Source organism: Lissotriton vulgaris, chromosome 2_1 (assembly GCF_964263255.1).
Source record: "Lissotriton vulgaris chromosome 2_1, aLisVul1.2, whole genome shotgun sequence".
NCBI lineage: Eukaryota > Metazoa > Chordata > Amphibia > Caudata > Salamandridae > Lissotriton > Lissotriton vulgaris.
Genome location: NC_141687.1, coordinates 996493101 through 996510369, shown reverse-complemented (window position 1 = coordinate 996510369; position 17269 = coordinate 996493101). Strand labels below are relative to the sequence as shown.

Genomic DNA, 17269 nt, shown 5'->3' with positions numbered 1-17269 from the left:
TTGCCTTAAGTGCATACGGTACAGGAAATCTGATGCTGGACAGATTGTTTCCTTGTTCTTCTTCTGGAGAAATAAAATGGTATGGGTATTTGGTGTAACAAGAAAATCACTGCAAAGGGTTTTTGACAACCATGATCTCTAGGACTGTTTGGCAGTGGTCCTGATGGTGGTTGGTGTAGTAACTGAAGCCCCTTGAAGGAAAGAGTTCAACACTGGCCAATCAACTTGTGGTCGGTGTTGTGGCTAAATGAACAAATTAAATGCAGACAGACACTGTATTGATCTACCCCAAATATCACAAGTGACATGGCATGAGTACTGTACTCATATAAGTATAATGTATGTATGTATGTAAATTATATTTCTATAGGATGAACCTAGCCAAAAGGCAGCAATAGTAAATAAACCCAATGGCCGATGAAATCAGTCTTCTGGGTGAGGTCTCATTTCTGGGCTACTTCTCTGAGCCAGACTGTGTGTGAGAGATTCACATTACGTAAAACGTGTTTGGCCAAGACTGCTCAAACTGTAGTGCCTACACCAAAATCAAGCTAAGCAGGGTGCACAGGGTGAAACATGTTGGGCAGCGATCAGACTGATGGCACTGGTGGTGCCCGTCTGCCATCAATATCTACGCAGTCGCACCTGTCCTCTTGCTGACAACCACTGTGCCACATAACATGATGACTTTGTGGTGATCACACGCGGCATCGAGGCTCCAAGCAACGATAACACACTTCAAACCAACCATCCAACTACGCTGTGTAGCGTGTTACATGTGTCGTAAGTGCTTAAGTGTCCCACAAAGAAGTGCTAAGCACGATATTAAAATAATACAATACAATGCAAGATACAGCACACAGTATAACTCAATAAAAGATGCTACAACAGCCTCTCCTGATAAGTTCAGAGAAACCACCTTTGAGGTTCAGTGCTTTCCCAAATACCGGTCTTCTGATGAGCTGGGTCTTTTCCCCCCACTCTAAAATGTATTACTTGTGCAAATATATCGTACATAGTGGCTCCCAACCTGTGGTCTGGGGACCCCTGTGGATCTTCAAAGCCTTCTTAGGCAGTCCGCGACTACTTAGAAAATTAAATAACATTAACAGATTATAAAAGTTCATAAAAATAAATAAGTTACATGTACAACTGAAAATTTTGAAATGTACTGTAAATGCGAAGGAATTTAAAATGGGAGACTAAGAATTAAATGTGTATCCTCAGATTGATTCCTGAGTGCATCAAACAGAATAGAGATGATGATGAGTGAACTCAATTGAATTTAGAAACGCTCCACCCTTCATATTAAAATTTATATATTCTTTCATTTATATGTGCTAGCGAATTAAATAAAATGTGTCATCATTTGTGTGAATGTTTTTTCCTGTATTTTTTGTATTGTTTTGCGGTTCAAATTGTCGACAATCCTTAGACTGGAGCCCTCGGCCAGCAGTCATGACTAAGTGTGTGTGTGTGTGTGTGAGAGGGGGGAGAGAGGAATTCCCAGTTTCCAGTAATGATACATCGAGGGGGGATTAATTAATTGGGCGTCCACAGGAATAAAAGGTTAAGAACCAGTGTCTTTACAATATGTATGTACTAAGTAAGGATCATCGTAACATTCCTAAATGTATCACCAGCATCGCTTTTAACGTGCTTCGACAAACACCTGCAGTATCTTGGACCAGCACTTCACACAGGGAAGTCCCCCGAGCAAGGGTGACCTTCACCCCGGCCCGTGCTCGAGGGGCATCAATCCGCCCCACAAGCATTAGTGCTCCTTTCCCCCTACCGTTGACTTCGTGCAGATATTCCCAACTAAATCAACGCCACCTGCTTGGCAAGGGAAGCTTTTTCCTGAGACTTTCACCTGGTAATCAAAAATACACAAATGTGTAAATGTATAGGCATTTATATAGCGCACTACTTACCCGTAGGGTCCCAAGGCGCTTCGACCGCTGCGAAACCCTTCCTGGCTTCCCTGAGAGATGGTCCCTTAATGGGTATCTCCAGGGTGAGACCAGGCATCCCCGGCGGTCTGGTGGGGCCGTAAGTGAAGATGAGGCAAGCTAATGCCCAGAGTTGCCGAGTGTGATCGCTGATCAGAGTGGGCACCGTGGCGAGAGAATTATCGAGTCCGCTGACCCTGGTCCAGAAACCTGCCGCGCCGCGAATCGAACCCTGGTCCCGGGCCGTCCTCTGCTCTCGGGTCTGCCGCCTCTAACCAGTGAGCCACACTACTTCACAAAACAAAAACTCTGGAAGGAAAAATATACTCGTGTCTAAATTGCGCCTTATAGAACTGGGGCTGATGAGGGGGGAGGGTTGCTGGTGTCCCCTTCTGTGTAATTTGAGTGCTGCTGTGAACCTCACTTTAACTACCTGTGTACCATCGTTCCTCTTTCTCGGAAAATTCGGAGCGCCTAGAAGCGGCTGAAGGACTTTATGTGCTTTATGAAAAATACACCGATCATACTATTCCGTTTCCCGTAAAGGCGACTAGAAGGCGTTATATATGTGTGTGTGTGTAGCGTGGTGCTGTACACTTTCCTTGTCGCACACAAGAACACGAACAATTCAAAGTTGCTGTTTTTTGTGTTGTCCCAGACAACACATACATTAGTGTGTGAACGGAGTGCCTTACGGATGGACCCTGACAACAGTACTGAGTGAAATAGTGACAATCTTTTTATAGGGAGTGCACATAATGTTGCCAGGCTGCATAACACACATTACCAAACACCTGGCACTTACAGATGAACTGCCATCCGAAGCCATGTGCTCAAGGTTTGCTAGATAATAAATGGTAGCCGTACTTTTTTTTCTAGTAAAACAGGAATAGATCCTGTTTTCGAGTTGAAGGTCGGGTTACTATGCAATCGGAGGTGCACAGAGGCAGCTTTCAAATAGAATAAACAAACGTAGCCAGCAGGTAATATTAGCAGATGTAAAATGACTGTGCATTCATTCATCCAATCACATCTACCCATGCACCCACCCTGCTATTCTCCTATAACATCTATCTACCCATGTTTCAATGGTTGCTTGCACCCAGCGTGTCCAGCAACTTTTCATCTACAATATTCCCATGAAGCCAGCACTCTATCCATGCATCCCTCCAATTTACACGTATCTTCCTGTCTCCATATGTGTTGTCTGAATGCACATGTGACTGAGTGTATGCTGTGTATTTGTGTACTACCTGTGTTTCATTTGCGATCCTACGAGTGTGATATCTGTTTGTGCATTCTAACACATACCACACAACAATGCGCAGACATTTAAAAAAAAAAGGGCATACATTTCTAAAACGCATAACACAATGGCTTTGCCAATGCGTGTTTGAAATACGTGCCAGGCATCTACCTATAGTATTAACGAAAATATGCTTAAAAGATACACTGTTCGGTATTTATAAAATAAAAAAAAAAATAGATCACAAGAGGCAACCTATTTTTCAAAATTTCTTCATTCTTAAAAACATCTCTCGGAGCGGCTCAATTTCCATACATTTCATTTGAAGGAAGTGCATAACAGTAAGCTGTAAAGTGTTTAGTTTGGTGCTGCAGTGGCCTAGTACATGTTCCAAAAGCTAAGTTGTACACTTTGTTTCATACACAGAAGCAGCTCCTTTGCTCGTAACATGCTGATCACTTCAGTAGTAGTGCAGTGCAGTAGTAAATGAAAATATACCTGATCAAGTAAAGTAAGTAAGTACTCACTCTCGAGTCGAGAGAAAGGGCACACACAGGCTGGCTCCCGCACACGGTCCACACAAGGCGACTCGACTGGTGGAGAGTAGTAGAGAGAGGATCTGACCAGTCAGCAGCACCGCAAAATGGCAAATCACTGCATGACTACATGAAGTCACACACAGTGATTGGCCATTATGCAGGGTGTGTGCACCACCCACGCGCGGCATCCAATAATGGATTGCCCTGCCCTGCTGCGCGGTGACCAGCCAATCCTGGTGCTGCAAGCAGCGCCAGGATTGGCTAGGGGGGCCCACTGACTGCTCGCCCTGTGTCGCCTTTGAAAAGCCGGCCAGCTTAAACAAACACCCCCCTGGTCACTCTCTATGGGGGAACACTAATGCGCACGCTCGAGGTAGTTTCTGCCCCCCTGTCAATTGCGCGCTAGAAGATACCTTGGCTGTCTGCTGCTGCAGCTGAGTGAGTGCGTCACGTGGACTGTCACTCAAGCTGCGCAGCAGTCTAGACCAGCCCCCCCTGCACTCCCGGATAACTCGGGTGCTTCCCAGATTCCCGGCTGCGCTTGCTTGGCGATTAACTTTTACAACAACAGTCAGTGTGTGTGTTTATTTTATTGCAGCAGCGTCCATGGAGCGTCCATGGGGCTTGTAGGGCTACGCCCCTACGCCCCAATGGACGCACCGCTGCTGCTGGACTGCCTTTACGAATAGTTCTAGACATATTTACGTTCCACTCTTCTAAGAAACACCTGACTAAAACTTGATAGTTTAAACTTTCGGATTACATCTTGTTAATTCAGATTTGTTACTGAGAAATAGCTTTAGTTCCTTTCTTAATTATATTTCAAAGGGATGGAGCTAGAAGTGTATTAAATTGAAGTGCAGAGTTACTGTGAAAGTATTTTTTTTTTATTCGTACACAGAGTAAAAATAACTGCAACGTTCATCAGCACATCTTAAACATATTTCCAACTGTGACACTAAACACATGAAAACAATGGTTAACCATGTACTCTTACCCCTTATTCCCAAAACACTTCACTCTTTATTCATAAAACATTAGCCCCAATATCTCTACCCTTAATGTGTCTTCCCCAAACCCTTAAATGTTACCCATTAACACAATTATTAATCCTATACAATGAACCCCATACCGTTGACGTCATTTACCTACCACCTAATCCCAAACCACAAACACAACCATAAATCCCTAACCAGTAACCTCAAACCCTTAACCCTACACCTGTAACCCTAAACCATTCGCCCGACCATTTATTCCATACTCTTAATCCTATACTTCAATCCTAAACTGCTAACCTTTCACCTCCAAACCATGAACCTAATGCCCCCCCCCCCCCACCAAACCCTCAGCCCTGTATCCGAAACCCACACTCTTAACACTTTAATATATTTATATATTTAGGAATACTCACTTTGAGAAGTGTTCTTATTCCAAAGTGTTGATATACAGAATCAAGACTTTTTTTTTAAAGAAGTTTTGGTTTCAAAGTTATTCCCGTGTCCCTTTGAATGCAGATTCATAAAATACAGTTTTACTAAATCTGTAACTTTTACATTTACCCGTTAACAGGTTTTATGAAACAGGCGTATAAACCTTGATAAACGTAAGAATGATAATATGCATTTGGATATGATCTTGTTCTTGTCTTTCAGATAAATAAACTAATCTCAAAGTCCACCAATAAAAATTAACTAACAGTGATATTTTGCTCCTATAAAAAAAAATGGTCATCAAAATGTATAATGCTAGCTGGAATGTATGGGGAAATTGTAGATCTTCCACAGTTTGGTGATCAGTAAATCTGGATTCTTTTTTAAAAGATCCAATATCAGATGTTTGATTTGCGGAAGTCATACCAGGCAATCCACAGACATCTCCCTCATATCAGGGAATCAAATCTGGGATTTCCAAACTGGAGATATCACTACCACTACCTCCCTGCTCCTGCAGGCCTGAACGAATAACCTCAGCAACATGACAAAAGGAGGGAAAGTATACAGCGCTAATCACCTCCAATTTTACAAGAACAAATCCATTTCAAATGCCTCTGGTCTCCAACCGAGGAACTTCTCCAATGGACAGTTCAGCTGGTTCGCAAACAGATTTACACCAAAACGACCCTAAACTTTCTCCAGTCTCAGAAACCGTTCTCCGTTCAACTTGTAATCGCTCAAATCCCTGACATTCTTCCAAAACCAATCTGCAACATCATTGCTTATTTCAGGTATATGTTCTGCCACAACTGTAATACCTTTGCTCAAACCATAGGTCTAAAAAACCTTTGCTGGATCTGCTAAACCTTTGTACCGCAGAACCCCCCATTTTGTTCTCAAACCTCACCACCAACAAATTGTCATGCGAAGCATCACTGAACTTTTCACCCTGTCCCGAGTGAAACAACGCACTGCAAATAAATTGGCTGACAACTCTAAACAATCTAAATGCAAGCTTCTCTTTTAATCTGTCCACAAGCCGCCTGCCGATAATCTCCAACATCTCGCTCCCAATCCTTCCAAACTTGCATCTGATTCTATTACTAAATTAGGTTCCTGTCCAATAACTACCTTCCCGTTCCATTCATCCACATTTATCGACCACCATTTAAAATCCTCCTTCGACTCCTGAGTCAACTTTATCTTCTCAGAATACAACCAATTCTTCCTTAAATACCTTATCTACCATCTCTGTAATGCCTGATAATAAATGGGTCCCTGGAATATTGCCTTAATAGTTGATGACAGTACAAAAGACCCACAACTCTTGCAAACATTCTCAGCAACGGCTCTTTGTTTCTCAAAAACCTCCTCAACACCTTCCTCGATTTTCCCATGGCAAACTTAACTCTGTACGCACAGTATCCACTACAAAACCAAGAAACTGAGTCTACTGACTGAGTTTTAAACAAGTCTTTTTCTTGGTGACCACAAAAACTAGAGATTGTAGCAATTCCACTGCCAGATATGTGTGTTGTAAAACAACCTACTTCTCTGGAGCCATCACCAAAATTGAGTCTTAATAGAGGACCAACCTCACTTCCCTAGACCGTAAACAAGAGATCACTGGCCGAAGTACCTTTGTAAAACACCACGGGGCAGAAGAAAGTCCGAAAGGAAAGTATATGAACTTCCAAATATTCCCTATCTATCTGAACTGAAGGTAATCCGGAGGATGTTCCTAGATAGGAACAATCACATTTGTGTCCTTTAAATATAGCAAGTCAATCGCCTTTCCTCAATACAATCCTTAAGAAATGGATACTCACTATCCTCAAATGAGGATATAACACCCAGTTGTTCAACCCTTTCGTTTATTACTAGTTACATACACGTATACTTCTTTTTTTACTAAGAAAATATTGCTTACAAGTTCGAGGGATCCCTTTTTCCCCGCAAGTGCTCCTTTTGCAACAAATTTTTCCACTTCGTTGCTTACCAAAATCCTTTCCTTTTCCATACGGTTTGTCCCATGGCACTCTCTTCTGAACTGTAAAAATGTAAATTCCATCTTGAAATCTCTTACCATCTTTAATACTAGAGATCACAAATTATTTGGCAACATCGACCTCCTCCACCATCTCAAATATCTTGGTTAGGGGTCTTACAATATCAGGAAGATGATCTTGACATAACCTTAAACCCCGCCCCTGCCCTAACATTTCTGTGGATCTCTTCTGCTTTTACCTATAAAATGCTAAGACCTCAGCACCCATTACTGGTTTTAGGGCTATTTTATGTGGCAAAAATGGCCTTGGATATTCAGATATCAATTCGGTCCTCGCCTTTTTATGTATCTCCCTGTAAAACCAGTGTGTCGCATAATGAGCTTCATGTGGGGATAGAGTCCATTCAGGCGATAAAAGGTGGTTAATTTAGAGAAGGTCAAACATCTCAGACCCCTAAAGAATCCTTAAATTCGTCCTTCCCCCTTAGAGGCCTTCTCTGCCTCATCCACAGTTCCCTTGTTTCCATTTCCACTACTTCACTATCTGAATCAACATTGGATGAACATGATCAGTAAATCTTCGCCTCCTCGGAGGCTCTGATTCAGCACTCTTGGACACTTTTTTAGGCTTTAATCTACCCATCATCAGTGCCAAAAGCACTCTCCAGTGAACTCTTCAACTTTTGTTTGTCACAAACCTCCCCTTTTGCGGTAGCTCCAATTTTGAATTAACAGAACTTCATTTCCTCGTAATCTTTTCTACTCATCCACTACAACCTGCCGCTTCATTCCTATCCAAAACATTGTGAATGATGGCTCCATCACTTTCAGTCTTATTTCAGGCCACAGGTTTTTTAACTTTCTATCTTTCATGTCTGTGATGGTGCTCATAAAGTTCCCTATGGAAAAATCCAAATAAGAGTCAATTTGTTTCCTCAATTGTCTCCTCCTCATTCATATCCAACATCTCCCAATATGACTGAAAGCCCAAAATTGCAAATGACATGAACTCTTTTCAGTTAGAAAAACTACCAACTGACATAGAAAAGCCCAGTATTGCTTAGTTCCCAAACTTCTAAAATGGCCGAAACCTGTGTGTGACATTATACACCACCCTACTTTACAATATTTCCTCTAATGGACACGCTGAGAACTAACACAAGCTTTCCCAGCTTGTCCTCCTGCCCTTGAGCATCCCGCAAAGTGATCAAAATCCTTTCCTCTAACCGAAATAACGCGTTCAACAACGTCACAACGCATACTCTGCTTGCGCTGCCCTCTTGCAAGCAGAAAAACCAACACGAAAACAACTTTTACTCAGCAGCACTGCTTGACAATCCTAATAAAGTTCAAGACTATACCAAGCTACATTTAGCCCTCCTACAGCAACGTTAGATTAGAGTTGTTAAACTAACTCAATTAATACTTCAATATTAAATATACAATCATACAACTTACTGTCGGAAGGGGAAGGCAATCCCAGACAGAGAACTCCAAAACAGACACATTCATCTGTCTTGCATGGCAAACCAACATAAGTGCTTATCTTGGGAGCAGCAGAAACAATAGAAGTATGATGACGAAGTGTTCTTGGTTTTTATAAGGTTTGAAATATTGGTTAAAGTTCAAATTTCTTTCTTTTGTTTCTGCTGGAAGTAGAAGCAATAAAGGATATAATGTTAGCCTCCGTGACTGGGCTTAAAATGTTTGTTGGGAGATACAGTTGATAGCTTGAAGTCTTGGTAAACATCTGGATCAGAGGGATAAATGATAGATCAGAATCAAAACGTGATTCCTAGGTTCTGTGCCACCAAAACGTAGTAGAAATGGTACCAAGATAAGGTGAGCAATTTTACTTTGAAGCAGTATTCACATGAATGCATATAATTAAGAATTGAGTTTTACTGCTTTTAAAGCAGAGACCACTTCAGTGCATCCAGCATTTAATTGCACAACTGTTGCCTGAAGTCGAGTGTTGAATGAGGCACTCTCACCAAGGTCAAACTGTAGCTCTGTGTCCTATTCATATTACTGACTGCTAATGCCCCAGTTTTATTTCAGTTGTGTGCATATATATATATTACAAAGGAGGGGTTATAAGGCTGAACCATGTGGCACACCACAGTCTAGACTTAGACTTATTGATCGTGAAGAGAATTTATCTAGTTTAACTGATTGAGTTTGCTCTTGTACTAAATAATTGAACCAGACCCAGGCCTTAGTCCAATATATTGAACCAGCCGGTTAAGTGCCAGATGTGCAGCTTATGGTCCTCTATACCGAAGGTTGCTGACAGGTTTAGTAGTACCAGGGTTGCCGAGTAGCCCCAATCACAAAGACCCTCCTCCCTGAGATCTAGAATGGCCATTTGGGTGCCTCCGAAGGCACAGAAACTAGATAGAAAAACCTGTCAATGTGCTGCCTTACATAATATACATTTGCATCTGATGCACCACCTCAGCTTCTGTTATGTTTGCTACAAATAGAGTGGTTAGGTCTTTCCATGCGTATGTTAAACAGCTAGAGGAGTAGCAGATTGAAGGAGGGATTACTCAATGTGGGTGCCTCTCCAGGCATGACCCCTACCTTATAAGGGCAGAGAAGCAGACTTTCTAGGGAGAAGATCTGAAGGATCCATGGAAACCAAATCCATTTACTCTTTTTTTGTTTAAGTATATTTATTGGAGTTTACAGTAATGTACAAAATAAACAACCCTTGTGGGGGGAGCTCATTAGTCCCACATTCCTCAATGCTAGATTTCCCCCAGACCATGCCTAACTTATCACTGAGTAACCACGCACCTCCCGAATTGCCACCAATCCACTATCACAGGCACTAGCAATAACAATAGGGAATATAATTTAAAAAAAATCAGTTGAGGGGGAAACAGTTCGCTGGCAGTAACTGGCTTCAGGCGTCCCAGGACTCCTAAAACAAATCCAGGGAATATCCGATGGATGCACTACGGTGTAAGGTAGGTCTGGTGCAAGTAGTTAAAAAAACGTGTAGTGGAAACGTGGGTTCCTGTATAATACCTTCACATGCACCGTTGTACTAACCCAATGCTTATCTGACAGGGCAGCACCCAGCGCAGCGGTCCAATTGGCCCTGGCTGGCATCACCGCCTCACAGAGCTGGGCATGCAGAGTGCTATAAATTACAGTGACTGTCTTCCTGACATCCTCATAAGCAATCAAAATCTGTAAAGGAGGTAGACGTCCGTTGTTCCTCAGCCCCCCTCCCTCACAGCATAGCAAGCACCCGCCAGCAGGAGCCCAATTGTTGATATTTTTCACCCTGTTCCCCCATAGCACAGTACGAGTGGTAAAAGCAGCTCTCCTGCAGCTCCCTTTCAGCACCAGGGACAGCCACGACAACTCTGCACTGAGCTCCAAGAGCCAGGAAAAATGTAACCGATTGCTGTGGGTTGTTCCTGAGACCCTAATTACCTTTACCCTGAGTGGATTCCACGCAACTCGACCTTCAGTGACCAATTGTCACTAGTGGTTTTTACCATTGACAGCAATGATAAAGTTTCACTGTATTATTTTGGATCAGTGACATAATATCGACAGACAAAATTTCGACCTACCAAAATATAGAGGTAAAAATATAGAATGCCAGAATATCGCCTGCCTATCTACAAACAGGTAAGTACAAAAATATTAACTCCAAAATATCGATTGTATAAAATATAGACTGTCAAAATATCACATTTTTTAATGTCTTAAAATTAATTTAAAAGTAATATAATAATAAATATAATTAATTTAAACATACTTAAAATAATTAAATACATTTAAAATTATTAAATAATTCATGTAACTTTAAAATACTAAAAAAGAAAATGTAATATATATATATATATATATATATAAACATTATTAACAAAACATATACAATATTTTTACCGTAGGATCTGGGACCCTCCCTCTGGAACACGCTCCCTCCCTTCATTCGAAAGGAAGAAAATTATATCAGGTTCAGAAAGCTTGTTAAGACCTGGCTATTTGAACAATAATACTCAATAGCCATGACCCTTTTCTCCTGTCCTCAAACTAGCTGCGTCTAGGCGCCGGGAAACCCATTTTGGGTAGCTGTTGCGCCCTATAAGTTGACAAAATAAATAAATAAATAAGATAGCGAGAGGGTTAAATTTAATATAACCACTCAAGTGAGTGCAACAGTAGGGAAAACATTGGATAGTGTAGAGGTAAGAATTACTATTCCAACTCCAAAGAGCGCAACAGTAGGGAAAACGTTGGATAGCGTAGGGGTAAAAATTACTATTCCCACTCCAAAGAGTGCAACAGTAGGGAAAGCGTTGGATAGCGTAGGGGTGAAAATTACTATTCCCACTCCAGTGAGTGCAACAGTAGGGAAAGCGTTAGATACAGTAGGCGTAAAAATTACTATTCCCACTCCAGTGAGTGCAACAGTAGGGAAAGCGGTGGATAGCGTAGGGGTAAAAATTACTATTCCAATGCCAGAGAGTGCAACAGTAGGGTAAGCGTTGGATAGTGGGAGGGTAAAAATTACTATTCCCACTCCAGAGAGCGCAACAGTAGGGAAAGCGTTGGATAGCGTAGGGGTAAAAATTACTATTCCCACTCCAAAGAGTGCAACAGTAGGGAAAGCGTTGGATAGTGGGAGGTTAAAAATTACTATTCCCACTCCAGAGAGTGCAACAGTAGGGAAAGCGTTGGATAGCGTAGGGGTAAAAATTACTATTCCCACTCCAGAGAGTGCAACAGTAGGGAAAGCGTTGGATAGCGTAGGGGTACAAATTACTATTCCCACTCCAGAGAGTGCAACAGTAGGGAAAACGTTGGATAGCGTAGGGGTAAAAATTACTATTCCCACTCCAGTGAGTACAACAGGAGGGAAAGCGCTGGATAGCGTAGGGATAAAAATTACTATTCCAACTCCAGAGAGTGCAACAGTAGGGAAAGCATTGGATAGTGGGTGGTTTAAAAAAATTACTATTCCCACTCCAGAGAGTGCAACAGTAGGGAAAGCGTTGGATAGTGGGAGGGTAAAAATTACTATTCCCACTCCAGAGAGTGCAACAGTAGGGAAAGCGTTGAATAGCATAGAATTTAAAATTACTATTCCCACTCCAGTGAGTGCAACAGTATTGAAAGTGTTGGATAGCGTAGGGGTAAAAATTACTATTCCCACTCCAGAGAGTGCAACAGTAGGGTAAGCGTTGGATAGTGTAGGGGAAAAAATGACTATTCCCACTCCAGTGAGTGCAACAGTAGGGAAAGTAAATACTTGATATATATTTGAAAATAAATTAAATATTAATACCAATTACAAATTAATTAAAATTAATTCCCAATTTAAGATATTATAATAATTATTCAATGTAAAATAAAAAAAATAATTTAGTTACTAAAAAATAATTACCTATTAATACAAATAACAATAAATTAGTAAATCATTTAAAAATAATTGATTAATTCAAAATACCAATTTATATATTAATAAATGTAATTAATTACAATTAAATGACTTCCCACCCAATTCCCCTATAAACCTACAACAAAAATTAAATACATAAAATTAACATAATTATCAATTAATAAAAAGTAATTACCAATTAAAATTAATTACCAATTACAAATTAAATTACAATTAAATCTAAATAAGTATCATTATAAAAACAGATTAAATTAATTATAATTAAATTATTTCCCACACTATTCCCCTATAAACCCACAACCCGCTCCAGAAAATAAATGAATAAAATTCTCATAATTATCAATTAATCAATTAATAAAAATTAATTACCAATTATATTTCAATTAATTTCCAATCAATAATTAATTAACAATTAATTGCACATAAATACCAATAAATTAAAATATTTAATTAATTTTAATTACCAATTATATTTTAATTAATTTCAAATCAATAATTAATTAACAATTAATTGTACATAAATACCAATAATTTAAAATATTTATTTATAATTAAATTACTTCCCACCCTATTCCCCTATAAACCCACAACCCGCTCCAGAAAATAAATAAATAAAATTCACATAATTATCAATTAATCAATTAATAAAATGAATTACCAATTATATTTTAATTACCAATTAATAATTAACTATTAATTGTACATAAATACCAATAAATTAAAATATTTAATTAATTATAATTAAATTACTTCCCACCCTATTCCCCTATAAACCCACAACCCGCTCCAGAATTATATTAAGCAAAAATTAAATACCATAAATTGACTTAGTTACTTACCTAAAATTCGATATTTTTGTTGTGTATAGTCTATCCATCTATATTTTTGTTGTCTATATTCTGTCCCTCGATATTTTTGTTGTCTATATTCTGTCCCTCGATATTTCTGTTGTCTATATTCTGTCCATTCGATATTCTGTCCATTCTATATTTTTGATTCGATATTATTGTCCTTCTATTCGATATTTTTGTAATCTATATTCTGTCTTATCTATATTCTGTCTACTCGATATTTTAAACTCGATATTTAACTACCTCGATATTTTTGTTGTCGATATTATGTCTGTATACCATTATTTTGCACTGATTTTATATTGCTTCTAAAATCCGTAACTCCAGTTATATTCCATCAATTTGGTGTCAAAATGAAGATAAAAATCTGATTTATATTGATAAATTTGTGTTGGATTTCTTTTGAGTCAAGTCAATTACTTATCGTCCATGTTAGTACTCTGAAATGCTTTAAACATGTTCCTCTAGTAAAGCCTGACAGCTATTTGCCACTCTACCAAGATTGAGCTAAGGATTTATTATTGTGAATCCAAGGACCATCTTTGGGGCGAGTATTGCATGGTGATGCCTAAACAGCATCACCACATAATACTCGACTTTCATACAACAAAATAAAGCAATAAAAGAAATTAAATATTAAAAATAAATTAGACAGACCAGAAAGCGATAGGTCTGCCACAACATATGCACAGAGAAAAATAACTTGAACAGGAGTGTCTTACTCCCTCTTACGTTAACAAGAGATAGGTTGGAGTGATTTGAAATCCTCCACCTGTAGAGTCATTTAGGAGGGTTCTTAAAAATAAGTTAGGTGAATGAGTCAGTGACAACATTAAAGTTTTGAACAAAAAAAAATACGCAGCAGAAATTTACCAATAACTTGTGGCACCGCCATGCAGTGCTTATGACCTCACATATTACATCATTAATTACATGTTGTATGACATCACTGATGACATCTCAAATTACATCACTGATGACATCATGCAATCTTTTGTATACATTACTCTATAAACTAGTATGGCATTAGAGGACATAAAATAAATACAAAAAAACTCAGAATAATATGAAGTATCATTAATGCATCACAGATACAACTCCCTTGAGAAGAACACACTACAGAAGAGACTGCGCTCTAATAAACGATGTATTCACCTCCATCAAGGATTTCAGATCGTTTTTCAAAGCGAAATTGTAAAGAAAACACACAGTTAATTTTTTCAAAAGCGAGAGGTACCCCTCCCTTTTATTTGAAGTAGCCCCCTGGGAGATAGAGTCCCAATGGCCTTTTAAATGCTCAGAGGGGGAGGGGGCCACATGACCCTCCACTCCCCATATTAAAAGCTTTGGACCCTGGGGTCACCAGGGCAGAATGCGGCTCGGGAAGGGGCTATGCATCCCGCATTCCAAAGTAAATGTAGCAAGGGACCAAAATGCATGATAATGAGCCCTCCTGCAGTGTTTCTATAGAGGCAGTGCTACATGAGCCTTGACTGCAGGTTAACCTGCAAAATGCAGGATAGTTGGCAACCCTACCGGTTCATTACTGCCCTTAACGACATAGGCCATGGCAGCTGAAAAAGGGTCCCTAGTTAGATTTAGATTTATTCATAACATTATAGAGCACACTGTCACTATCTATATATATATATATATATATATATATATATATATATATATATATATATATACCAGTATTTCTAAAGCTGGAGCTGGAGCCTCTACTTGGACGAAGACCACCCTACCTTGATTTCCAAATGAGATTCGTGGTTGCTGAGCGAAGGCATTTCCTTGGAACACATCATTATAGTCTTCTTTGCAGGGGCAGAGGACCCTTACCCTGGAGACCTTTGAATACTATGCAAAGTGATGTAAAGGCTATTCTTTGCTATACCCGGAGCCAGTGAAGTTCCTTCATTGCACTGGAGACCAATGATCTTCTCTGCCGGTTTAATGCCAGTTTTGCAGCTATTGCTTGAACTCTGTAAAGTCTATTTACTAGGTAGTCCAGTATTCCTAGCAACAGAGCGGTGCAGTTATCAAGCCTACTTAGTATCATGCTTCGTATAATCAATGCTTTAGACTGGAGGGGCAATAGCAGCAGGATTTTCCTTAGACATCGGATAGGTGCAAAGCTGGTACCAGCAACTTTATTTACAAGACTTTCCATTAATAGCTTTCTGTCAAATATGACCCCCAGGTTGTGGATGTCTCTCTTGGGCAGATTTACAAGAAAGTGACGCATCTGTAGAGATGCGAGACCTTTGCGCCACCATGGATGTGCCATATTTACAATACGGCGCACCATGGCCCAAGGATTGACAGATGGGACAGAAATTCGGACGGATCTGAAGGAGAAAAAGTCACGCGTTGCTGGAGTTGTGTCACAATCATGAAGCAACTCCAGCAATGCATGGGGAGGCCTATCCTCATTGTGCTGCATCACTCCTTATGCTTGTTCCAAGCAGGCGTAAGGTTTTGATGCAGTGGCGTCCTAGAAGTGGCGCAGGGAAATCTTGTAGATTTCACTGTGTCATTTCTGCGAGGCTTTCCCGCGTGGGAGCGCCCACCCTGCATTACATTATACCTGACACAGGTATTATCTGACGCAGGGCTTTACTATGCGACACATCTCCCTAGATGCATCACGTTGTAAATGGGCCGCATTTTTAAACTGCGGCTGCGTCACACAAAGAGACGCAACAGTGGCATAAAAATGACACAAGGGGCTTGTAATTCTGCACCTGAGTATCTTATCTTGTCATCATTTGTTTGTGGCCAGAAGTCTAAGGAAGTTTCATGGGGGATTTTGTTTGCTGAACAGTACACAAAAAAATCAGTAACGGGAAGCCAATACAGAAGTTGGTGAAATATGGTCTTAAAGTTTAAAAAACGTAAATACAATTAAAAACAGAGAAAACAAGAAGTTGCATATTGTAACCAGAAAAATAGTTTAAAGTATTTAAGTAAATATGCAAACACACACGAAGAATAAGTGATTGACGACTAAAAACCATGGGTACTATTTACTTAAGTTTGTACCGAACAAGCGTCATGTATACTTTGGGTGACATCAGGACTACTACAATTCACAAAATGTATTTTAGTTAAACATCTGATCTTGCCACCCGCAGCAAGATAAGCAGATTTTTACAGACGTAAGTATAATAAGGTGGGATATTCGTGATGCCAGGAGAAGAGACCTGTTGCCCAACGCTATGCATGCATTAATTAGCACCTTATATAGGAGAGCTCTTATCTGCTAGCTTCACGATGTCTCTTGCGTCATATAGCTGGAGCACAAAGCATCACAGCGAACCCATCTCCGCAGAAAACAATACACGCACAACAGCGATTCACAACGAAGTCTTAATATCGCCATAACAGTAAAGCACCCTCTGTCTTGTTAAGAAAGCACTAATATATTTATTGCACTAGGCAGTACCGCTGCCGCCCGCCTCCTCCCCATTCTTACCAGGCTACTGGCGTCCTCGGCAGCCATGGTACTGCTCCTATCAGTCAACCTCCCAAGACAGCCCCGCTTTAACTGTACCAATACAAGTAACGCCCACGTGTACATGCTCCTCCTTCAATGCCCCGCCTCATGCTCCCTCACCTTTCCTTAATGCATTCTGTCCCCTCCCCTTAAACCTCTCCGCTTTTCTCCCATTACCCAGCTCCCTTTCTCGTCTACTCTCTTTTCTTGCTGAGCTGCTTTTATATTTTTTTGTATCCTTTACAACCATCCTGGCCTCTTCCTGCTTTCCACCCCCTCCGTGGAATCGGCTCTTACATGCGAAACAAGCACAACA

General features: G+C 40.2%; 1 protein-coding gene across 1 annotated transcript in view; it reads right to left on the bottom strand.

Annotated features, from left to right (window-relative positions):
- TTC21B (tetratricopeptide repeat domain 21B) overlaps positions 1-16987 on the bottom strand; it is a 502211-nt gene extending 485224 nt beyond the window's left edge. The window contains exon 1 of the mRNA XM_086956589.1: positions 16933-16987. Coding sequence (XP_086812715.1) covers positions 16933-16959 — 27 coding nt within the window. The 5' untranslated portion in view covers positions 16960-16987. The remainder of the gene's footprint in view (positions 1-16932) is intronic.
- Positions 16988-17269: the final 282 nt, after the last annotated feature.